Source organism: Nipponia nippon, unplaced genomic scaffold (genome assembly GCF_047370975.1).
Source record: "Nipponia nippon isolate SJK-2023a ecotype South Korea unplaced genomic scaffold, ASM4737097v1 scaffold_9, whole genome shotgun sequence".
Taxonomy (NCBI): Eukaryota; Metazoa; Chordata; class Aves; order Pelecaniformes; family Threskiornithidae; genus Nipponia; species Nipponia nippon.
Window position 1 is genome coordinate 40,103,984 of NW_028262413.1, and position 25,665 is coordinate 40,129,648.

Below are 25,665 nucleotides of genomic sequence, written 5' to 3' on the forward strand. Positions count from 1 at the left end.
GCGCCGCCACCGCCCCCGGGCCCCGCCAGGGCGAGGCCGGCGCCGCGGCCCGGCTCACTCGGTGCATGGAGCCGCCGGGGGAGGGCGACGAGATGGCGGCGGCGGCGCTGCGGGCCGCTAAGCGGGCGCTGCGAGGGGAGCTGCGGCAGCGGCTGCGGGCGCTGGGCGCGGCGGAGAAGCAGCGGCAGTCCCGCCTGCTCAGCCGCAAGGTGGGTGCGGGCCGCGGCCCCGCCGCTGCGCGGCGGCTTCCAGGAAGAGCGGGCGCGGGGGCGGGGGGAGGGCCGAGGAGCCGGGCCCGGCCCCCGCCCTCCGCGGGGAAGCCCGAGGGGGACTTTCCAGGCCCCGCCGGGGACCGAGCGGTGACTCAGGGGGCCCGGGGGCTCCTCGGCCGCTGCCCCGGCCTTCCCGGGCCTGTGCGCCGAGCGGGGCGGGGGGTGCGCTCCGCCTCGGCCCCTGCCTTCGCCCCTCACCGCTCCTGATTAAAGTCGGGGACCGGAGCTGGTGGCTTTGGTGCAGCGGCGGCGACGAGCAGAGAGCGCCGTCATCCAGTCAAAGCAGGGGGTGCTTGTGAAACTGGAGGCAAACTGTCATAAACCCCAAAGCAGCGGGGTTTCTCATGGGTTCGTGGTGGGTGTTTACCTCAAATGTTGCACAGCGGGCTAGCTTTATGGCCAGCTCCTAGCAACGCATATAAAAATGTAGCAACTGTCTCGATTTGGCCTCATGTTTAACTGGATGTCATTTCCTTTCTGTATCTTTCAGTGGCATTTCTTCCGTGCGATTTTATTTCTAATACATTTTTTATACTTTAAAAGATACCAAGCAGGGTTTACCTAACTGGTATCCTAGCGCAGCATGATACCGGTGTGTACTTGTCCTGTTTGCGTTTGGATTACAAAGTTTTTATATAGATGTATTTTATCATTTTACTAAACACAATAAAATTTTATTTTGCAGTTGCTGCATGTAATAGAGCACAGTCCTCCTTTTTTTTGCAGCACCGGCGGGTATTTCTAGGTGATCTACATTTATATTGTTATTTTCATGCCAGAGGATCTCAAATCATTTTATAGACTTCACTTAATACTAATGTGTAGCCACTTCATGAGTGGGACGTGGCAGCACAGAAACTTTAAGTCATAGCAAGTTTAACTGAAACTCACGTAAGCTTTTTTTCATTGGGAATTCTTTTTTTTAAGAAAAAAGTAATGCCTTCCTATCATGATAATGAATTTTAGTGATCACACATCCTAGACTTAAATCTCAATTTTTAGAAAATACTGGCATGCATCCTCTTCAAAAATGCCGAGTGCTCCGCCAACTTTATAAGCACCTAGCCCATAGAGTACCGAATCTTTAGGAGCCCTCAGCCTTTGTCTAACTGCAGCTGATAAACTCAGCAACAGAGCACTCACAGCTTTTGTTTTGCTTAAAAGAAGGCATCGGGAAATATGACATATAAATTGATATTATCTTGCCATTTTTATAATCTGACACAAATTGAAAATGCTGAGCTTGCTTGAGACAGAGTGGCATTGTGCAAGTGGCAGAAAGTAGAGTCAGCTTCCTCACAGGAGGGTAATACAGCAGACATGAAGAAATTTTTGAAAATGCTGAGAAAATATTTGGAACAACATAAGGCCGAAAATGTAGCGTTATAACATATATCAGTGCTTGCAGCTAATAAAAGTGAGTAGCTTATTTTATAACACCTGAACAATATTTTTAGTCATAAAATCTCATCTCAAAAGGATCTTTAAATTCAAAGTAAAATTGCTTCACAGGCTGACCTAGCCACTAGTATTTCATTAGTTTCTGGATGATTAGTCTTTTTTAATGTTTATGTTCATGATTAAAGTCATGCTGTTTGCATGCTCTGATTCTGCAAAAATAGCCATCAGCTGGTGAACAAAGGGTAGATAATATTTGTTAAGTGTGGAAATTTTTTCACTCTTCTCAGAAACTACTCCGAGTCATAGCAGCTTCATCATCACAGTTCTGAAAACATCCGAAATTCTGTCTTCCTGGTAGCATGTGGTTTTGCATCTTCAACCTCATTTTCTTCTATACAGCATAATCGATGTGGACATGTCGGAGCAGGTTGGACCTGTGTGGTGCCCAAAGCACACAGCACCACTTTGAAAGAGGAGAGGTTTTTGTCTCATTTTCTCTCTTCTCCAGACCCATGAGAAGGCTCGGCTCTGGAGGCCCTCAACAACATGAATCACAGGCATTGTCTAGAGTCTGCAATTTGACTAAATAGTCTGTTCTTTCAAACAAAAGCTACCATGGAAATTCAATTGTTTAAGAGGTTAATCACTTAGTTGGAAAAATCCATGTGTAAGCTTGGGCAAATTACAAAAGGAAGTAAAATATGGTTTTGAATTGTTAAGACGTTTCCATGGCCAAGCAGCACATTACCATAATTTGGTCCGGAGTGTTTCTTTTTTTTTTTTTTTTTTCCCTTTCGAAAATATATCCATCTTCTGAATATTTCACCTGGGCTTTTAACTGCTTTGCTGGAAAGAAAAAAAAAAAAGGAGTAAGAACCGTCTCTCAACTCGGATAGCGGCATTTATCTCTCAAAACAGGGCCAGGGCAAAGGCTAAAGCTCAGAAGAGCAAGTTACCCTGCAGTTATGCAAACACAGAGCAGAGGGTTTGGTGCTCTCTGTTCCGTAGATAAGCACAGTTTCTCAAGTGTCTGATATTTTTGACAGATTTTTGCAAGTGTGTAGAATAAGAATAAATCACATTTAAATGAGAAGGGACACATTTGTATTTGTTTTGTCCAGATGTAAGTAGCAAAATAGGTAAGATACTAGAGAACAAGAAGACAAGCTTTTAAAAACCTCCTCTCAAATTTTAATGTGGAATTCAGTCTGCAATGGGGCAGAGACATAGTGAGGTATGAATCTGCTAATGCTTTTTTACCATATAAGCATTTTTATTTTCCTTCCTATATTCAGTCTTTTATAAGCCCAGCACAGAGAGCCTCATGAAAATCAAAAAATGGCAAGGCCATCTTTCCGTCAAGCTCTGAAAAATGTGCAGTAAAAAGATCACCTATTAGAAACAGGTGATGTTTGAAGTCATATATCTAAACTTGCTGTAGGGAAGGCGTTTCAGGTTTAAAAAAGAAAGAGGGACCTGGTCTTGGAAGACTTTGTGCTCTGCAGTTATCTGCTCTGATGCTAATTTTCTTTTGAGTTATTATCATTGACCTGCTTCTCATTCTGCCTAGGCCTGGATGAGAGATGCAGCATGTAAAAAGGATGGAAGAAAAGGAATGCAAAAACCTCATGTCTTGCATAAGCTGGCAGTTCTGGCCTGCAGTATCTTTCTCCAGTGATGTTGAGCATTTGAGGATGTCTGCACTGTGTGGCACAAACATTTAAAGGATCAGGAGATTGTCTCCAAAATTGTTTTTTGCTGGACCAAACCTGTGTTACAATGTTTTCTTCACTGGGTGCAAAAATTTGCCTATTTTGATTTTGCTGATGATAGAAATGTTGGAGTAGGAAACAAAGTCGGTTTATTTTCTTTATGATGTGTGGTAGTTTGTATCTCTACCCTTTCCAATGGATATTTTGCTCCAGTGGTGTGTTTTATTAAAATAAATTAACTCCATCTTTTTTTAAACTTTTCATCAACTGATTATGTCAATTTCCGATGTAGGTGATTGGCCATCCCAAGTACCAGGAATCCAAAAGAATTGCAATCTTTCTGAGCATGCCAGATGAAATCCAGACCGAAGAAATCATTAAGGACATTTTTATGCAAGGCAAAGAATGTTTCATCCCACGTTACAAGCCTCACAGCAATCACATGGACATGCTGAAGTTATCATCAGCTGAAGACATTTCTTCCCTTACTCTGACATCCTGGAATATTCTTCAACCTAGTGATGATGACAGTGTAAGAGAGGAGGCACTTGCTGGTGGTGAGTATTTTCTTCCTACTTGGTGGAGTTGTTGAGCAGGAGTAGCCTTGAGGCCAGTAGGAAATAATGTGATAGCAAGAGTGAAATAAAATGTTACGCTTTGGTTTTATATGTTGTAGAGGTGTTTAAGTCAATTGTAAGCAGATGCTCCTTTCTCTTGCCTGTTTTTCTCTACCCTGTGCCACCCCTGTGATATGACAGCAGGGCAGGAACAAGACTGCACAGTTGATCCAGCTGAAAGAAACTCAGCCCTCCAGATAAATCAGCTTCTTGGTCTGGTTCATGGGCATCCTCAATGCAGTCTTGGCAAGCATAACAGAGGCTCGTGAAGGAGACAGGGGCTTGCCACGAGTGGTTGGGGTATTCACAGTTTCAGGATGCACTCTGAGACCTTTAGTTTCCACTGCCTGAAAGGTAGGGAACTTTTCAGGTGATGCCTGTAGGGTGACACGAGAATTTGCTGAAATCTTTGATCCTGCAAATTGTATTGCATGGGCAAATCACAGGGCTGGTATGGAGCCTGCCCAAACAGAACAGCTCTCCAGACTGAACCCTAGACTGAAAAAAAAAGGACTTTCTTGTAGGCTTGGATGAATATTGGGAAGTCTTTTCCATCATTATTTCATTATGTTTTTATTTTCATCTTATAAAGCCTGGATTCTTCATCAGGTTGAGAAGTTAAAAGTTCATTTAGATCTAGCTAGTGGCATGTGTGTTTTGGTCCCAAAATAACCTCTCACTTTCTTAACCTAAAATTCCCCAACTTGCACAAACTTGTAAACAAATTTACTTTTTTTTGTGTCTGTATTCATTATTTGCATTGTTTTTGTAAACACATTAATATCTCTCTGAAACATGTACAGAAATGTTTAATGTTATTAGTGGAAAACTCATGTTGAACTCATGCTTAAAACCTCAGTCTGAGAAAATTTTTTCTAGGTGGAAATTCACCATGCAGCCAGCTTCCACACCTCACAGACTTACCAGCTTTTTAGTGCTTGACAAAGGACCATAACATTTATATGACTCTGTTTGGTTGAACTTGGGTTTGTATTTGCTTTGGGATGCCAATGTACTTTCCCAGAACACTTCGCTGTGTTTGTTTCTTCTATTATCAATCTCTACCTCTTTCCTAATTCAGAATCCTTTCTGTGTCCACATTTTAGCTAGCGAGCTATTTCACTGCTTCATACAACCATCTTCTTTACATTTAATATTTAGGATTGTTACTTGTTTTCCTAATTTTTGTTAAAAATTTGTGTATATCAGTGGGATTTAGAGGCTTTTGAAGTTAACCCTTAAAATTCCCAGGGTTCTGTTGACTGAGCTTAGTTCAGGCGTTCAGGACAAGCTTTTGTACTACTGATGAGCTGCTGTTAATTGAATTTAACAAGTCTGCTGCAGAGATCACAGAGCACACAACAATTTTAGGTATGATGGGAGCAAGGACTACCTGGTGTAGAGTGCACTGGGATGTACCGGTTGGGGATGGCCCAGGTGCCAGGTGGTGAAGATGGGGGAAGGCAGGAGCAACTTTTAGTACCTGGCTAGTTCTGCAGCTGCTCTTTCGTTCTCTGCACCAGAGTATGGTTATGGGCAGAGAGCAATGCCAAGAGAGCTGCTGCAGTCTACAGAGAGATGCTGAGAGAGCTGCAGCCGGCAGTTGTAACAACTGATGTATGTCCATGTCAGACTTCTTCAGCCTGAAGCTCCATTTCAGTCTGTTTGTACTCAGGAATAATTTGGTTTGGATTCGAAGTCAGAGCTTGCTCCTTTATCCTTGGAAAGTTTTTGTAGATTAGAGAGTAAGTTTAGGTTTTTTTCACTATTGCATAATCAGACTCCCCCCCCCCCCCCGCATTTGTCCCCACAGAAACACACAGTGCACCTCAGTGTGTCTTTAAATTCCTTTTCCTCTATTTTTTGTGTCAGTTATTATATTTTTTGAACTTTGGTACATTTGCAGGAATGCAAATTGCCTTGCTACTACATCCATCCTCAATTGTTGGAATTATGCATGGATGAAACATTTATCTCTGTGATGTTATCAAATACTGTGGTGATCTGAGGCATTTACATTGTTATAAGGAGATAACATGGTGTTGTATTAGTAATGTTCCCATTGCTGGCATAAGTTGCTATGTAATTTCCAAGAAGTACCCTGCAGGTACATAAATAAGTCATGTCACTTCTGAGTATATTCATTTTGCATGACAAAAAGCTTAAATTCACACTGTCCTTAAAACTTCAGGCATGGTTGTTGTGAAGAACAGCTCAAAGATAAGGCTAGGTATAATTTTTGCATAGAGTTTCCCAGTCTTGGTAGTACTCACAAGCTATGATGAATAGACATGAACCCCTCCTTTTGGAGACAGTCCTTCTTCTGTTGGATCAGGGTTTACCCATTTTCATCTTGGCAGTACACCACATTACAACTTGTTGGCATAAACAAAGATCACTGCAGTTTTGGTAGTAGAAAGTCTGTCATCATCTCTACTGTGGGTGGGTGACAGTAATTGTATAAAAAGTTGATTTCTTTAAGCTAAATGGACACAGTAACAGAAAGAAAAAAGGTGGAAGAAGTTCAGATATTCTGTTTGGAGTAGGGGTGTATGTAAGTGCACGACTTAGTTCATTTCCAGCTATACCTGCTGAAAGATTTAGACAACTCTTGGAGCAAGCCAGTGGTACATTTTCTTAATAGGTACCAATTTCCATTTGTATCCTTGCCCATCAGAAGTATAAAGGTGCACCAGTATGGGGTTTTCCCCAAGGTAATACTTTTGGTGAAAGTTCAGGCGGGTTGCAGTAATTGTTTACAGGAATGTAGATACCTTGCACAACTTTGGAAGGAGTAAATCAGATAAAACTATGCTCCCTGTTTGCTTTTTAGCACGACTCCTACAGAAATTTAAAGGACACTTCCCCAGCAGCTCTAATTTCAATGTGGTTTAGGGAGGCGGTGTGATTCAGCGGGCTGGACATGGGTTTCCTCATTTGTAATGTAATTTATCATTACTTAAACCTTCTCTGAGAACTATGGATGAAAAGCTAAGTTATTCCTCTGAAAAAGAGATTATTCTTACTGGGACTCAAAAAAATTGACTGGGTTGAGTATCTCCATACGGTAAAATTCATGGAGGTGGCTTCTTTGAAGAGAGGCAGGTGGCCAACTTTGGACTGAGGGATCTCAGCTGGAAGTCTTGGGCCTGAGCAAATACTATGCTTAAATGTTCATAACTGAACTAAACTACTGACTAGTAGTTGAAGGTGTACAATAAATTATAGACAACTTTTAAAGCATTCACCTGGGTGATGGGGAGAGGGGTTTTGGCCTAGATTTTTTCTTTGTCTGAAAAAGGAAGAGTTATTAGAAACTGTGGCTCTGAATCTGCTTACTCGAGTGGGTTGTGTGGTGCTCTCCTGTGAAATGCAAGAAACGGGATTATGTGTACAAACTTCATTCAGCCTCTTTATCTGTGTAAATTCTGCCCCGATCTTTAAGTACATTATTACATAGTCCTTGCCTGTCAGATCTGGGTTCATTCAAAGATGAACCAGATGCAATGATCTGGGCTCTTTCAAAGATGCAAAAGGTGAACACTGCTTGCTGTTAATGAATGCTGCTAACCAGTATGCGCTCAGTCATTTGTTTTCTCTCTGTTGTTCAAGTTAGAGCTGCAGGCCCTTTTTACTCTGCATTATTCAAACCTTGGTGTGGAGACAGAGGTCTTCATTTCTGTATGGGCTCTTCATCACTACAATGTTCAGTGACTTAAAGATATTAACTGGTATTTGCTGGTGGAGGAGCAGCAGAGGCTCAGGATCCTGGTTCCAGCCTGGGCTGTGCAGAGGAGCTGCCCGCAGTGAACAGAGACTCTTTTGCTTGCTTTTCCAGACATCATGGCATCTTCTCTGTTCCCTCCAAAAAGATCATTTCCCAGGCTTGTCTCATCCTTGGGCTAGACCCCCTTTCCAAGCTTTAATTTCTCTGCCAGCATCATGCCCCTCTCCATCGTTCTGCTCTTTGCCTAACCAATCTGAATCTCCCTCTCTCCGAGTGTCCTTCTCTGGCCCTTCTGGCCATATTCCCCTCTTCCTCCTGCTCTCGGTCCTAGCCTGGCATTTCTGGGGCAGCTGGGCCAACATAAATAACTTGCCCCTGCTGAAAGGGAGGAGATCATGTGCTTTGTCTTCTTTCATTTGTCCGTTTCCAGACGTACAAGATTCCCTGTCTCAATTTACTCATTTCCTTCCCCAGTGTGTTGGCTTCTGTCTTGGTTTCATTGGCTTAGAAAAACTCTGTCTGTGTTAAATAGTACTTTCTGTACTAAACAGTACAAAAGACATAGTTTTGTGATTGTTTCTTTTGGGCAGTGCCTGATTAAATAAGGCGCTCTCTTTCCCCCTCTTTGTCCCCACCCCTCCTCTCCCATGCCAGCACGGATGCCCCTGCAGCCACGTTGGGTGCTGTACTGGGAAACCAGTCTTGGTTACAAGTAACCCAGCACCAATAAAAGGCTCTTCTTCTCTCAGACAGGGCCACCACACAGATTTGGACTGATGCAACTGACGGGCTGGTAGGAAGCTGGTGATGAGGGATTGTGTAAATGGGTGGCATGCCAAGAAAATTCTTTGTGAAACTTCAGTCCTCATTTCCTTCCATGTTTCAGTTCCCAGTCTTGCCCCAGTCAGCAGGACTAGGAGCAGACACTGAAATGAAAGTCCTTCCAAGTCATCACAGTTGGGAGCGGGGCAGGCAGTAGGAGCTGAGCCTGCAGCTCCATGTGCACCAGTAATACTGGCTTAAGGAGTTTTCCCTCCTCATGTTTCCAGCATATTCCTGCCCCTCCGTAGTAACCTGAATCAGTGAGCTGCTCTGGATGAAGGGTGTTTTCCCCCTTTCCTCCACCCTGTTTTGGCTGGGATTTTTTGAACCCAGATGAGTGGATCCAGTTTACCGTGCGGTTGTATCAGTGCAACATGTGTGAGGTGGGAATGAGTAGCCAGGATGGAGGGAATGTCCTCTGTAAACTGGCAGTGGCTCCTAGAGAGGGTCGTGGGGCCACCCATGCTGCTGTGACTCCAGCAGCGGTATGGAAAGGGTGGCATCTTCAGGGAGGGTCAGTATTCGCCCTGACCTGTCTTCCCTAAGCCTGTACAAACGGCAGGTTTTCAAACATCTACAACATTGTATAAGCCCAGCTCAAATGGATTTGAACCGGGCTAAAGCCACATCGCTGGCACAGAGGGTACTACGAGCAAGATTTCAAGTTATTGCCTCAAAGCGTGGAGCAACAGAGCTTTCCCCATTGTTGTTTTTTGCTAGCTTTCATCTTAGAAACCAGTGAACCATTTTGCCTGAAACAAAAGAAACATACCCCTCCCTCAGTTTGGCATAAATACCCAGGCTGAAAAATGGCAGCACTTGATAATACAGCATCTTATATGTAATGGGGAATGCTGAATAATCTGCTACTGCTGTACTAAAGTGTAATGTATTTTTGCTCCCAGAAATGAATGTATTAAGAACTGGACTTGTATTTCGTAATTTGGTTTGGAGACTTCCAGCATTTTCAGTACTGGAAACTTCGGTGTCCTACCAATCACAGTATTTGTGTTGTACCTTCAAGATAGTTAGTGAAATGTTAACTAGATAATCCGTGCTTTAAATGACAGTATAGTTATTATTAATAATAAGGAAAGATCCTAATTTCAAACAAAGTGAGGAAATACTAACATATGTCTAGCAGCAACTTCTTGCTGCTTCATTTTCACATAAGCCTTTGGATGTTGGCTTTTGAGGTTAGGGTAGTTATATCTTTCTGCCCTTAATAACTTCCAGAACATGTTGAGACTTGCTGTTGCATAAATTACAATAACACGCCGGCAGTAGAAACAGAGAGGGACAGCTTACCCACGTGGACTCTATTTGGTTTACGAGGGCTATTTATGCCGGGAAGTGCGACCCTCTTGCAAGGAAAATGCTGGCTGCCTCTCGGCTACAGTTCCACACAACCTCAAGTAGTTTGAAATTATTCCTGAGTGACCATTGGCCCTATTTTAAATGTTACCATTGGGATCTGCCCTGCAGAAACATTTTAGTCCACAGAAGCTCTTTTTCACCTGTCTTTAAACTCCTGCTATTTATTCATACATTCAAAAAGGCTGCACTTGCTGCCAGGACTGATGGCCTCGTGATGCCATCAGTATTCTTAGTTATTCCAAATTTTAGCACAGTCCTGTAGAAGTGTGACTAAAGTGGTGGCAATACAGTCTTAAGAGGAATAGGTTTAACTTACAGCTGCGAAATAAAATGGGATGTAAAAAAAGATAACAGGTTGGACCTGCCCCCTCCTCCCGCAAAAAAATGATGCACCAGAAATTGGAGGATTTTGAAATATGAGGCACATTAGAGTTTAGAAATAAAAAACAGTGTGAAGAGAAAATGCTGTGCCTTGAAACACAGGGAAAGTCTAATATGCTACTTCAGCTCCATTAGATGCTGTATAGCTGTACATGAAGGCATAATGGGACCATACAAAATGATGCTAATCATTCTGAAAAAAGACATGTAGTAAATAATGCTCAGGGTAACTGTGAATATTTAAATGAGATATATGCAGATTGGAATGTATCTGGAATAAATGAAATATGGGTATGTGAAAAGCAGAGATGTGAAATATTACTGCTTAGGAAAAAACAAAAAAAATACCCCCAACAAGATTGTAAAGTGATTGAGGGTACTGTTAGATTTTCTTTTCCTCTGGGAAACTTGATTAAAACTTACAGTACAATATATATCAAGGATAGATTATAATTTAAAATCTTTTTACACTGGTCATAAAAAAGAAAACCTGAGAGCATGGCATGAAACAAAATTGAAAATCAAGGCTTAGCTCTTAATGTAATTTATTTTTTAATGAAATGATTTAAAGTTTGGGATGAACTTCTGCTTGGAGACAATGAGCCATAGTATTTTGATATGCATAAGGAGAACAAATTCAGTGCAAGTGAGGCATTAACATTCTGGTGATGAGTCTTCTTCCGGAGAGAGGATGCATCCCCTCGCGCAGTGCAGCATCACAGCACTGGATGTACAATCCAGCATCATGTGTTTTACAAGGGTCGGGAAATCTCACAACTTGTAGCTATGTAGCAATAACCGGAATTTCTTCCTACCTCCGCAGCTGCAGTCCCCAGCTTATCCCCCTGCAAACAGGTGCTGGTTTTTCTTTACCTGTGGGCATTTGGAGCGTTCCTCTAAGCATCTAATTTTATTTGTATTAAGCCCTTGGCTCCGCTGCCTTCTGACAGCTGTGAGTTATACTGGTTAGTTAGTTGTAATGTGAAATACTATGTTCTTTATTATGTTAATATTATATTATGTTCCTACGCTATGTGAAATATTATGTTCCTTGTATTCATTTTAAATTTGCTGCTCTGAGTTCAAGTGATACCTCATTCTTCTATGATGAGAAGTAAATAAGGATGTTTGATTTTGCTTCCTTTTTATTATTCATTGTTTAGTTAAACCTGTATTATTTCACTTGTAATTTTTTTCTATCAAACTTCATCTGTTTTCTGATTCTCATATAGAAGCTTTTCTAGATCTGTAAGAGTTCCAGCCATTGCTCTTTCAACCTTTGCAATTTCTCTGATGTTATTTTGACGAAAAGATGCCTGAGAGAACATTTTACACCCAGGTAAAGAAATGTTGTGAAATATATGTAATGGCATTGTAGAATTTAATTTTTTCTGTATGTAGCATAACACTGCTCTTCAAATCAGGTCACTGGGCAGATCTTTTTAACTGGTTTCCACACAGGTATCCTACAACGACACGTCATTACAAAAATGCCTGTTCCAGTATTAAAGATCTATAAAATAATTTTACATTATTCTGTGTAACACGTTCCGTAACAGGTAGAGTTAGGAAGATATTTGCTTGGAAGTAAAATATTTCAGGTGTTGGGCCCAGCTGTGATAGCAACTGTTTCCCTCAGGGCTTTTCTGCATCCCAGCCTTCAGTTGAAAGATGTGGGACTCCATCCCCAGCGCTGGAATCGCTCTGGCCTTCCCCTTGATGTCTGCTCCAGCTTCCACAACTCTCTGAAACACCTTAATAACAATCAGCACCCAATATGCTAGGTGAATACAGACACTTGTAGCTGAGCTTCTCCTGGTGCTTCTGTTCAGAAACAGGTATAGCATGATTACAAAGAGTCTCCTTCCTTGAAAGGCTTTTGAAAAAATGCTCTGAAATGCAAAAGTTGATGTGTTTATGTGGCATCACGTTGTAATGCCCTTTGGTGTCCTTATGTCCTGAATTTCCTTGGTGCAAACTAAACCATGAACACTGCGTGGTTTAATTTTAATACCGCCTGTGCCAGGGTATTTTGCAGTGAACCTGGAGGGCTGAGAGCTCTGGGACGCTACAGCTTTTTGCTTTCATAACATTCATTAAGGCGTTAAAAGAGTGCTTTTCCTTGTAATCATCTTAAGTGTCACATCCATGTTTGCCTTCTTGCAGAAAACATTCTCCTTGCACTCAGCAAAACAGCTAAAAAGATTACTTCTGCTGTAATCAATTAAAGTTTAAAGAGAAGTGAAAGCAACATAGGCAAGGGCTTTAAATTCACTGCAAGTGACTCTGAAGTGTTTTGTTTCAAAGAGGGCTAATTTTGCTACAGTGAGTGTGAACAGTAGCATTGTCATTTTCTTCATACTGTTTCCTAGAGACAGGAGTCTCTCCAAAGCAAGTAAGAGGTTAGGTTCATTTCTGGAGTGAGGCATGAGTCTCTACAACAAACTCATACAAGGGAAATGCAAACATGAAAGTATCTCTGGCTGCAGTAAATAATCCAGACAGACATTTTTGTCTCCCTTTATTTCCATTTTTGGAAAGGAAGAGCCGACACCAAACTTGTCTCAGTGCCTTTGTGCACATAATCTGGGCAATCTGGAGAACAGGAGAGGAAGCTTCTTCCTGCTGCCCGCCTGTGTAGGGTAATGTGGATTGAAGATGCGGTTTGGTGAGACAGCCGAGCCCTGCTCGCATCTGGCTGGTGCCAGAAGGGGCAGTCCTGATGCCTCTTTCTTGCTTTCAGCTCTGTGCTCCCTGTGTCCTCCGAGCCCCAGTGCCATCTCCGGTACTCACTGCCGAGCAGATTCAGCTCATGAATCTGGCAGAAAATTATTCCTTTTTTTTCTTTCTTTTTCCTAGGATTGGTTTTCTGCCAGCTTAGTGGGCTATTAAATCAGGTCAGCACTTTTCCAGCTACAAAAGAATTGTCTTCCTGGCACAGTTAATCCCCACTGTCTTTGCTGAGATTCAAAATACGCAGTCATTTGCCCTGTACAGCGGGAAATTCCTTGGACCTGGCCAAGATCCACCGGCTTTCACGGAGCAGGAGACTCATGCTGCTATTTCACGGTGTAAGGATAGCTCTTGGTCTTTATGTTTGGCATCATAACTGGACTCAGTTCCTGCTTGCGCTGGCTTTTGTGCATATGAGATGGGAATCAGCTTTTGGGGTGTAGATGGAGGGCAAATTCCTGTCCAGGAGTGACATGAAGCCCTATGCCGGCAGGTGTCAGTATTCCATAGATTTACTACGGAGCATTGGTGTCATTTAGGCTGTTTTCCTATAATTAAAATCTCATCCAGGCATTGTACTCAGACACACAGGAGAACAAGTGCTCCAGCCTAATGTCTTCAAAAAATCAGGGGCTGGAGTGAGGGAGGTGGAGGATTCCAGGGACGGTCGGGTTTTTTAAGCTGTGCGAGCTTAAAAAGGTAAAAGAAGGTCTTGTGATGCAAGAAGCAGGATTTCTTAGCTGTTATGATGCTAACATGTTGGAAACTAGGAGCAAAGGTGCCATCACCTCCAAACCAGCTGACTCTACATGTTCAATAAACCCTGCCTCTAAGCATGCCTAATGTTCCCATCAAGTGGTGTAACTCCTTACAGGAGTCAGGTTTATAACACTGATTAAGAAGTTGATGTCTTAACAGTTTCTATTTCACAAGCAATTCTGCGTATTTTACAATACGCTATATCTGCTGAGTGAGTCAAAGGGCATTGGAAATATTGGTAGTGATGCATGATGTATTGAAAAAATCCCCAAATGATTCACTTCTGTCATATTTTGATTTAAAAATATCCAGACAGCAGCATGCAAAAGAGGACCAAGAGTGAAGAAACGAAATAGTGCACATGCACATGTATCAAGTGGAAGTATTTAAATAAGTGCTCAGATAAACACTATGGGAGGTGTAGCTGATAAGATCTTAAAGAATTTCACATAAAAACACATAAAGATACACAAAGATCCTTGTATTTTGGGCTGCAGCAGTGTTTTGACAGTCCCGACATACACAGTTCAAGCACCAATGCCTTGTGAGTTTCTCTAAAGGAGTGGATTTGCAGTCAGCATTTGCTGATTTAACAAGATGTGTTGATGTGCTGTAAAGTGGCTCTAATGCCGTTTGTCCTCTCTTTGGAATTGCTCCTTGGTACATCTTGTTTCAGAGTATTTTGGTAGTTTAAAATCACAGGAGAACCAAGGTGCAAGGCTTTGAACCAAACATTTTTCGTTGCCCGTGTTTTCCCAATCAAACTGTTCTAGCTCTGCTCACATATCTGAATATCACGAGCAGATAAGTAATTTTTTACAGACTGATAACTAAAGCATTTCAAAGCAATTATTTCCTTTACTCTGAATTTGCAAAACCAGACATTTTTGTAGGTGGCATTGAGTGATTATGGTTTATTTATGGGGCTTACGCAGACTTGATGAATAATAGTGAAATAGAAGAGTACTTGTTCAAGTTTTCTTTCAGGTAGACATTTGGCAAATTCTGAAAATGAGACACTAGACCTCAGCTGACTGTAAGTTAAACCTCAGGGGAAATGAGTGTGATGGTTATAGCCTCGCACAGTCTTCCCACATGGTGAAACCAGCTAGAATTTGAGCACAAGTCTGAGCCTTATACAGTAGCTTCCCCGATGACACATGAAAGGATATTTATTTGTGGAGCAGGATAGGTTTGTTTGTGCAGGGCTGACATACTACAGCTGATGCTGTGTGGTGCGTTTTACCTTTCAAATGCATTGACATTAAATTGGTAAGATTTTGTTTTAAATGAATTCAGAATAGGAGGGTGTTTGCTTGGTTGCAGCTTAGTAGCACAGGAGCTGATCAAAAGGCTTTATTAGTGTGTTTTGCAGGTTTAATAACAGGAGAGTGGCTGCCACTCCGTTGTTTTAAACCTGTATGACTGATGGCTATCCTGTAGCTTCTCAGGGAGAAGTATAAATATTTTATTACGCTGTAGTTCAGAAGGGCAAGTGTGAACTGTGGAGACCAATGTTTCATGCTGACACAAAGCACTGACATGGATGAGTAGACAGATAAATGCTGAGTTGCTCTGTGCTTGTTTGTAGATTCTGCTGATGGTTCTATTTTCTGCAAAATATTTTACTGAAGTAATAACAGAAGCTGTCTCAGTCATGCTAGTGGACCAGTTACCCGGGGCGCAGAGGAGATGGTCTGCTTGGCATATATAGGTATGTAAAAGGCAGATTGGTGGGTTATGGGTATGCATGGATGTGGGTAAAAAGATTTTTAGAAGACAAAAGGACACAAAACCTTCCTGGTGCCTGCAATTCCCATACAGAAATAGGCATGAAAATAAAGCAAATGATTGCCCCTTGTGTTAAAAGCATTTCTCCCTGGATGGGGTGAGCATTAGGCTTGAGGGCCTCACGGTGTGCCCTGTAACAGGAGACTGTGGATAAAGCCCACGGGATTTGGATGTGATACTTTGATTTTTAATTCCTGTGCCTGGCTAGTGCGTGCTGGATTTAAAGCAAGCATCTCTCTGGCTTTCCTTCTAAAACAGATGTCTATGAAATGTTAGAAAACAGTGAGTCCTGCTGAAGTGCTGTGGTACTGCACAATTAAAGGTGTGCACACAGGGGAAACACCTGGAGGAAAAGCTACTGACTGCAGTTTGAAATGAGCTGATTTTTCAATCTAACGTGAAACACAACTTTTAGTCCTGTTAGGTTGCCGTTTGGGATCATAAGGAGACTACAGAGTGAACACTATAGAAAAGCACTGGAGGAGAGCTGTTTATGAACAACCAACAACAAATATTTGCAAGAGAAAAGAATTGATTTTTCTCAAACTCGTGTCAGTAACTCAGGATATTTTCCATGTAGTTACCAAGGTCAGTGCAGAGGGGAGTCGGTGGGGCAATGCTGATTTACAGTAGCTGAGGGTCTGATCCTTTGCATTGTAACTTAGGTTTCCAAGGAGATGAGGGTTCATGCTGAGCTTCTGATATTGATTTTCAAAGGCTGTATCACGTGAGCAAATAGGAATTACCGGATAAGAGTTTTTGTTCTGTTAAGGGATTGTATTCACATTTTAGCAGACTGGCTGGGGCAAAGTTAAGCAATGTAACTGTTTATGTCTGCAAGTCCCTGTGTTACTGGAAGAAGTCAGCATCATTGGTTTTGGATGAATGACTTTTTTTCAAATGCTTATCAGTCACAGCAAAGGGTAATGTTTTTGTCTCCTTGCTCATTTCGTTGGGGATATAACAGTATCTGGCTTCTCCAAGGATAAGGAGTTGGTTTCCCCTGGAAGCAATCCCAGCCCTTCCAGGAACCACACACCTCGGTAGGGTCTGGATTAGGCCTGTAGTGAACAGCTCTGGCATTTCCCTTTTTGACCTTATACCAAGGCAAGTGTGTAATAGCAGAGATGATGCACTTGAAACCAAGGGCAGGTTTTTTCCAAAGGGCAGAAAACTTTTATCTGGAAGGAAATACCAAGCTGTTAGCAACCTGAGGAGCAGTGCAAGGGGCACTCAGGGCATTCTACAGAGGAAGCTTAGCACTGCTCATAAAAGGGAAGGGATTTGTTTTGCTGCGGCATAATTGAAATATTTACTTCTGTGGAGTTGTTTTCCCCAAGGTCTGGTGATTAACCCAGACCACAGTGTTAGGTGCTTTGTAAATAGAGAAAAAGATGATGATCTGTGCCCTATAGAGTATATGCTGAGAAGCTAACTCCTACCCAAGAGGCCTAACTATGCTGATGCTGACAATAATTAAAGTTACAGTAACGATTCTGTCATTAATTAGAACTTTATGAGTTATTCCAACTCATTGGCTCATACCCTGCATGTCACCAAGACTGATATTTTCAATGTTAGGATCAAGTGATTGAGTTAATTTCTTCCTCTGTGCCAGGGTAGCAGATACAGGGGGAGCAGATGGTTACTGCACCCTTTTCATTCTGAAAAGTAAGATTTTCCTGCCAAAGGGTTTGGTGTTTTTCTCCATTGTGGTCCTTGCTAGATCAGAAAAGGACCAAAGTAAGCTTTCATTCCTTCTAAATGAACAGCTTTCAAATATTTGTCAGCTCCACAGAGGTTGTGCTTAGACTGATATGACATTGTTTATGGTGTGCATAGCACCATAAACACTCCTTTCCTTTAAACAGAAAGCTGTTCTTATCCTGGTTCTTCTGGTCCTGCACCTTATGTCATCATTTACATCTGAGCAAAGCAGGGGGAGTCCCTAGCTACCACCGCAGAGCGAGCTGTGCGTGGAAAAAACCCAACCGCTGAACAGCTCGTTGTTGCCCAAGGTACCAGGCTGGGAGGATCAAGCCATCCTTGTGGGGACGTTGTAAATGATGCACAGACAACTTCTGTGCTTCAAGGAGAAGCTCAAACTGCGCAGCTCAGAAGGCACCTGTGCTGTAAGCGTGATTTTTATGAGCACGTCCATGTTCTTTACAGGGACACAGGAATTGCTGCAGCTCCGTCTCTGCCTCATCCTCTTATAAGTGCTTTGGAGGCAAGGATCAAAAGAGTCCTGGCTCCCACTTTGATGGGTCCCAGGTGCTTTGCTGTGTCCACAAAGCAAGTGGAGGCGAGGGATGAGAAGGTGGGATGACAGAGTATTTCGGTTTCATCTTCCATGAGGACCATCTAGCTGTGCAGGGGGAGATGAATGACCCCACATGGCGGGTGGCAGTGGGGTGATGGAGCCTCTTCAAACCTGGGAGGAGAGGGGCCATGCTGGCTGCTCCTTGTGAGGGCAGGACAAATCCCCAGCAGTCTTGGCATGACCTGTATCTCTGCAGTTTGATGGACTCTTCTATAATTAACCATTGTCAAGAACACTTCTGAAAATGCCGGCTGGCATTTCAAATAGGAACATCAGATTAAGGAGAAGAGAGGTAATGAGGTGCAAGGAGAAAATCCTTCCCTGGGGAACAAATCAAACCTGATATCATCATGAAGGGTAATGAGAAATGCACTACCGAACTGAGGAGATTCACCGCAGCTGCCTAGAGGAAACGAAACCGTGTATTCCTATTTAAAACACCAGAGAGGGGATGCTAACGTTTTGGTCTGCTGGTAAGTCAGGGGATGTGCAGCTTGCACACCTGCCTTTTGCATGTAGTTTTGCCACACGTTTCCTGAGTGCTTGGGCAAGTCATTTCACTTCTCTGTGACATAAGGTATGTCTACATAGATGTATGCAAGTCAGTGCAAACAGACTGTGCCTGTACACCCACATGGCAGGTTCTGAAGCTATGACACTATCTACACTGTTAAATAACACAGGGCTAAATGGCACAGACTAGTCCTATCCACTCTACACAGAACTTGGCCTGTCTCTTCTTTTTGGTCTCACATGATGCCTCTGTGGCCCTAAGGCAATACTGTTTTTTTTTATCTTTTCCCCAGTTCATTATATCTTTAATAATATGAGGCCTTATGGCAGACCATCGCAGCAGTATTTTTGTAGCATCAGTCTGAGGATTTGTGTTGCATATTCTGGCATGTGGCAGGGAAGCCTGTGTCTGTGTCTGGAGGAGCAAAACTGGTTTTGTTGGTGTAGGATTGCCCAGGGTGGAAGGAGCCAGACCTGTACTCTTCTGTCTTTACTGCCCATGGGAATCCTGTCCCCTGGAGCAGGCGTGGATGTCACTTGGACCGGCAGTGCCAGGCAGTGTGCTAACAATTAAACAGTATTGACCACCCGTGATCCTGTAAATCAATTTGTTTTCTGGCCCTGCTGTATTTAGCAGCATAAATGAAACCTGTGTGGCCATGTCAGCAAGGCTGTATGCCCACATTGACAGATGAGTCAGGGTATATTATTTCATGGACGGTGCTGCACAGTTGAAGGAGCTGTAGCCACAAGAGCTCATGTCATAGATACAACAAGTATTAGGTGACTGTTTTCATAATTGCTAACCTTACTGGGATACCCAGTAGCTTAATTAAAGTTTATAACAAGCATTGACGTTCTCTACATAGAAGTCCTGGGCTGGAGTTGCTTGAGTTTTTCCAGCCTTCAGCAATTTGCAGCCACATGCAAGTGTTCTGGGAGACGCATGGATTACCTATAGCAAAAGCCCTCTTGATTGTGGGTGTGCTTCTCTTAGTTTTCTTTCCTGGGCTCCTGGGCCCTCAGGGATCCAAGATCCAACAGTTAATGACTACGGACACACGGGGGACAGTGGCCATTACAAGGAAAGGGATAAAAGTAGATGCAGATCATGAGACCTCTCTTAGACTGTTTTACAAGGCACTGAAAACCGATGTGGTGTCTGATGCCCAAGTACCTGCCCCGTCTTCTCAGGGACAAGGATGGCATTTCACACAGCGGTCTGTGGGAGCAAGGGGAGTAGGATGTGAGAACGGAGCAAGCCGGCAGGGCATCCCGAGTGGCAACTAGTGATCCTGCAGGGCTGCAAGGACCTGGGAGCATGAGGGCCCAGTGCCAAGAGGGGTAAGATGTTCTTACCCTCAACTACCATCCTGTTGATGTACTCTCATTGCTGATAGTAATCTTATGTGTCCGCAATCTTGGTCTCATCTGTGTCTGCAATCTTGGTTTCATCTGTGTGTCACCTCTCATCCTGTGACAGCTCTTCCCCCGCACTGCCGCAGGCACCACAAGAGGTTTTGTTGCTCCCCAAGTTATGTGGCGGGGAAGCGTTTTCTCCATGCTGCTCTCTGCCATTCATTGTAGATGCCAGGGCAGGATTTGGGGCTAATGCTCCTTGAACTGCCCTCGGGCTTCTTGCAGGGTAGGTGTGTCATTTTTCTACTGAAAGTCTTGCTTGGCATTTTACTTAAATCTTGTGCGGTGTGAGTTGCATGGACATCAGACAGCGTGTTGTGAGTCAGAGCAAAGGCATTCAGTATTGCAGTGCTCCAGTGGAAGAAAAATCTAAGGGTAACTATTACAGTATTTACAGCATAATTTTTCATATTGAGATTTGCACAAGCTTGTTTGAGTTATTTGGCATAAAAAATCCATTATTATAGAGGAGCTGACTCATTAAAACAGTCTCTGTTTCTCCAGAGAACCCAGAAGAAAACACAGTGCTTTAATATGTCTAAATTCACTCAAGTGTGCCTGGTGCTATCAGTTAAACTACATAGAAAATATCTTCCTTCCCTGCACTGTTCCTGCCAATTCCCTCCTTCCGTAGTGCTTCCCCTGACTTGTCTTCTTCCTCTCTGTAATACAAATGTAAGGAGAAATGGCACCTTTTTACTCTGCAGATTTGCCCTTGTGTGCATTCTTACCTGCCAGCGGTAGCGATTGCGAATGTTTCCTGCTTTTTGCCATGAGCATCACACGGAGTGAAAACAGCTAAAAAAAAAGAGTAAGGCAGAGCGCGTTTCTTTATGTGCATAGTTAGCGTTTGGTACATACTGGCTTCTGGGCCACCAGAATACCTATGCAGAGCCAATGTGAGGCAAACTATGGAGAGGATAAGTAGTGAGCACAGGAGTAACTTGTGGAGGACTTGACCTGCAGAATCTATTACTGACCATGCTAACGGGGAGAAGATCAGCTGGTTTCTAGGTCCTAGTCCATAAGGTCTGAGAATTGGCAAATACGTATTTTTACTTGCAAACTGAAGAGATGTGACATGGTACATCCAGCATTATGTACATGGTGATACCATAAAAATGGCATCTCTTTTCAGGTGAGACCATACTTCTGCCCTCGTGCCTCTTTTCCTCTTCGTTTGCCATTTGCCATTTGTCTGTCCTATGAGTCAAAAGTTGACTGCAATGTGGTAAAACACTCAGACTCCTTTTTATTTCAACCAGTAATACTCTGTGGTCTGCCCTTTGGCTAATTCCCTCCTCTTACTCCCCTGACCTCTTTAAAAAAGCCATGCTTCTTAACTGTATGATGCTGGATTTGCAAGATCGATCTTCTCTAAGCATTTCACGCTGTCTTGCCTTGCATATTTTATATCTATGTTCTAATTAAGTCATCAGGTCATGGTGGATGGGTGTTCACATCAGTGACTCTTCTCTGAGTGATGAACAGTGGAGGGAAATCTCCAGGAGCCTGGGGAGTGTGTGCAAATGAGTTGGTCTTACGTGAACTGTTAACATGCTCTTCCAGGCTGAGTTGGGAGTTGATACGTGATCTCAGATGGGCTTCCCTGGAAACTGAAAAACTCTGCTTAGCTCTGGCTCTTCCAGTACACGCTCCCACGCATCTCCTTGAATGTTGGGCATCATTCCTCAGCTAGATGTAGCGAGAGCAGCTCAATCCAAAACCGGCAGGAGAGAGTAGGTTTAGACATAGGAAAAGCGGAAAAATACCTGACACATTCTAGCCCTGGTGAAGGAGCAGAAGCTAGTTATAGAAAAGCTGCTCAAGGCTAAGTACCGTTCCTGTAAGAAAGAAGAAGCAGTGGACCGAGACGCAGTATTTGCTTTCTTTCCAGACTCGTGTCAGCTGTGTTTCAGTCTGCGCTGGCTTTCCACTACCTTTCTTGCCCTTCTCTCCTTAAGCGTCTGTCTGCTGCAGCAGCAAGTCATGACAGACTTTCTTTGCATTGCGAAACTAGTAAGTGGGATGTTCCTGGCTTCAGCGATCAGTTCCAGGCCAGCCAAGCTCATTTGTTTAGAGGATGTCCTTGCAGGGCTTCACACACTAAACGAACAAGTCTTGCATAAGTAATGGGAATCTGCACACTGGCTGCCTCCATGCCTGGTGGTTGCCCAGCGTGGCAGCCAGTTTCTTTTACCTATCATCTGGCAGTGGTGTGAATCAACTCCTGAAACAAGTGGGCAGCCGAGTGTAAATTGTAGCTGGCTACCTGGCATGATGCCGGTCCACATCCGTTCACAGAGTATGAACGAAGCAAGAAAAAAGGGCTTAGCTGATCTTGCCTTTTTATTGGGAACTTGTTGGTGGGACCTTTTCTCAGGGTTTCACCAGCCAGTGGGGTCTGTTTTGTCCAGATTATTGGCAGCTTATGCAGCTTGTTTCAGTTTTTTAGCTGATTTTTGAGTTCCAATCAAGTGCAATATCAGAAGAGTCTTGGGGAACCCATACATCCCTCCAGAAGCAGGGATAGTCAGGGCAGGCAAGCAGAATGCCTGTGTGTGCTGCTGGAGCAACAGTGAAAATTGCTGCAGGCTGAGGAAGAACATCCTTTGGGAGAAAAGGAACCCAACATCATGAAGAGACAAGCTTTCAAATCTTGATCTTGATATAAGAGGGCAAATACCCACTTTCAGAATATATTGTATTCAAGGCTCTTTGGTTTTGGGAGGCTGAGTGGAGGTTCATGACATCTTACAGTTGTGTCAAGAGGATGTTCTCTCTCTCTCTCTCTTCGGCATCTTCTTTTCATTCTTTTTTCCTTTCCTATTTTTGTGTCTGATGTTGAAGTTCATTTGATTTTCTCATTCCTCCTGCATTTAATTTCCCTGAGTTCAGTCTTTGCCTGGATTTAGAGTCATAATCATTAGTATATGGAAGTGTGGGGTTAAAATGATAAAATAAATTTGTTATAATGTACGTTTTTTTCCTTCTAGCTTTTCAAGGTCTAATTATTTTGCGGCTGATCTAGTATGCAATTGATAAGATGAAAATGTAAATTTACAGGTTTAGTATTCAAAGCATTTTTCATCTGATCAAAGAGAGGGAAGCATTTTGCAAAACACAAAGCTTGCATTTTTGAAAATGTCTGAAGTTCTGTGGATGTAGTCAAGCCATCAGGAAATCCACCGTGCATCCACTAATGTTTATTTCATTTTTCTGCAGGAGGTCTTGACCTTATCTTCATGCCAGGCCTTGGGTTTGACAAAAAAGGCAACAGACTGGGAAGAGGGAAAGGATATTATGACACCTATCTTGAAAGATGCATGAAACATCCCAGTGGAAAGCCTTACACGATTGCCTTGGCTTTTAGGGAACAGATTTGTGAATCAGTGCCCGTGGCAGAAAATGATGTCCAAATAGATGAAATCCTTTATGAAGACTGCTGAGAGTATCTTGATACCAACCCACCTCCAGAGTGGCCAACCAAAGACATCAGATCCATCAATCATGACTTTTTAATAGTTATATATGACTTTGGGAGCAATAAAATACACTGTTTGTGTTTGAACAAAAAAACCCTCAGTGTAAATGCGGTAATAGTAGTGAGGATTGCATTGATTTGCTTCTAATTAGCAAATATCTGTTGTGAATTCTTATTCTAGAATCAATAGAAACAAGAATGTACGACTGTTTATTACAGTAAGGACCATTTCTTCTCATCAAACATTTGAGGAACAAGCTACTTGGTACTTAACAATTTTATTATTCCAGTTTAAAAGTGAACTGTCTACAAATGACAGTTCTTGATCCATTCTGGAATTAGATACTTGTTATGGTAAAAGTTATTAGTACTTAAATATTATGTATATCCATGAGCAAAACAAGAAACTGCCAGATAAGTCCTATAGTAAGCTGGGCGAAAAATGGTGATGGGAAAAAAGCCTTAGCTGATTTTAGTGTATGCAATAATTTTGACTGTTTACTTGGCTCCTTGAAGTTGTCTTAAAATAAAGGGAGTATTTGTTAATAAAAAAAGGTTCATGTCCATAGCTTTGGTATATGGTTCTTTCCTTTATCTGAATACAAGATTGTCTAAAATGTGGTCAGTGAGTTCTCCATCTGGAGAAAAACAGCTCTTTTTTTTTTTTAAATAATATTCCAAATTACTTTAAGTTCTATAATTTTGTACATGGGCCATTCATAGTTTCCCAAAATATTGTGTGAAGTATGGGTACTATGTTAAAGGATAAAGAAATGCTCAGAATTGCAGTGAGCAGGTTTTATGGATTGAGTAAGTTTTTGGGTGGAAGGTTGGTTGTTCTCCAGTTCTGAAGACCATCCTGGAAATCAGGAAGAAGATCATGAGTTTTCCTCTGAAAAAACTCACTATCCAGAGATTGTGAGTTTTCCTCTGCGCACTGTCCTCGTAGTAATAGGACACAATATTTCCAATCAGCGTCAATCAAACTGTCAAAATTTTGTGTTCCTTCTTCAGTGCAACTTCACTTTTTCTATACATGTTTAACTCCTCCCTCAATCAATAAATCAGTGCATTTATTTTCACCAGGCTACTCTGTGTCATCATTTAAAAATCCATGAATTCTCAAGCACCAGCTGCGGAGCCTTAAGAATTAAGGCTTAAGAATTAAGACCTTAAGAATTCCTCAGCGATAACTGTTTTTGTGAACAAAACCATGCCGACAGTACATACGAACCTTTTCATCTCAGAGTGCTTGTGTTCAGTTTTATTTACATTTTGCTAATACGGTAACTAATTAAACCCTTTTGCTCTGGGGTGAACATAAGCTTAGCAACGGAGGTCTCTCTGGACTGTGCTCCCTGGTGCTTCTCCACCCTGCGTTAACAACGGTCCATCTGGCTGGGGTGAAGATGCCTTCAGTATTGGCCTGCCGGGCTTCCCACCAGTGTGTACAGAAAAGCTGCATCCTGAACAAGACAGCTGGTAGCAGTTTGCAATATGGGCTATTTAGTAAAATGGTGGTGATCAGATTTGGCCTTCCATCGGTTCTTTATCAAACTATTTCACTCCACCAAATGAAAGATGCAGAGTAAGATGTGTTCATGTGTCACACAGGGTTGTGCAAGCCGAAGTTGAGATGACAGCATTGGTGCTGGTGCATGCAGCGGAGCGTCCTTGGGCTCGTCTCAGCTCTGCAGTGCTGCCAGCTGTACTGCCTTACAGGAGGGAGACAGACTCTTACGATTCAAGACCTTTGGGGAATAAACGTGATGAGAAAATTGGACCCTTTTTTTTCACAATGTCTGTCCTGGTGGTATTTTAATCCCTTCTTCATTTCTGAACTTCTGTTGGCATATGGAGAGCAACAAAAAAAAAAAAAAAGATTGGGCAGGCTTTGCGTGGGGCAGACCCATTTCTAGGTTTGTCTGCAAGGCTGTTTGAGTTCACCTATCACATTAGGCTCAGCGCTATGCCATATGGCACGGCCTGCCATGGACATCAACAAAGCTAGGCTGAAGCCAGTATTTTTCACAGCAGAAACCTGGATCCTAAATCCTATAGAAGTGTTAAATGCATAAATTAAATCCGGCCCCATTCAACAAGCTACCTGCTTCCACCCCACCAAAACCAGAGGGTGCTTTTAGTGGTGTCTTGCCGCAAGGTTTAACCACGATGCTTTACCTGGGATCCTGAGGCATGTTTACGTGGTTTTGGTTAGTGTGACACTAAGCCTGACTGCATGAGTGATGCTCCAGTTCTACTTTGGGCACAAAATTCAGAGGCCATGTCAGCATAACAGAACATAATCAGAGGCTAATGACCTCTTGCTGCTAC

At 42.7% G+C, this 25,665-nt stretch overlaps 1 protein-coding gene across 1 annotated transcript; it reads left to right on the forward strand.

The window, feature by feature from the left end:
* MTHFS (methenyltetrahydrofolate synthetase) lies at window positions 1-24,391 on the forward strand. Its single transcript, XM_087744331.1, has 3 exons — window positions 1-209; window positions 3,678-3,942; window positions 23,073-24,391. Exons 1-3 carry the CDS (start codon window positions 66-68, stop codon window positions 23,294-23,296), a joined length of 633 nt encoding a protein of 210 aa, XP_087600457.1. The 5' UTR covers window positions 1-65; the 3' UTR covers window positions 23,297-24,391.
* Window positions 24,392-25,665: the final 1,274 nt, after the last annotated feature.

Coding starts and splice junctions, on each gene's coding strand:
- MTHFS (XM_087744331.1), top strand. CDS start 66: ATGGAGCCGCCGGGGGAGGGCGACGAGATGGCGGCGGCGGCGCTGCGG. Junction 210..3,677: donor CCCGCCTGCTCAGCCGCAAG/GTGGGTGCGGGC, acceptor TTTCCGATGTAG/GTGATTGGCCATCCCAAGTA. Junction 3,943..23,072: donor AGAGGAGGCACTTGCTGGTG/GTGAGTATTTTC, acceptor ATTTTTCTGCAG/GAGGTCTTGACCTTATCTTC.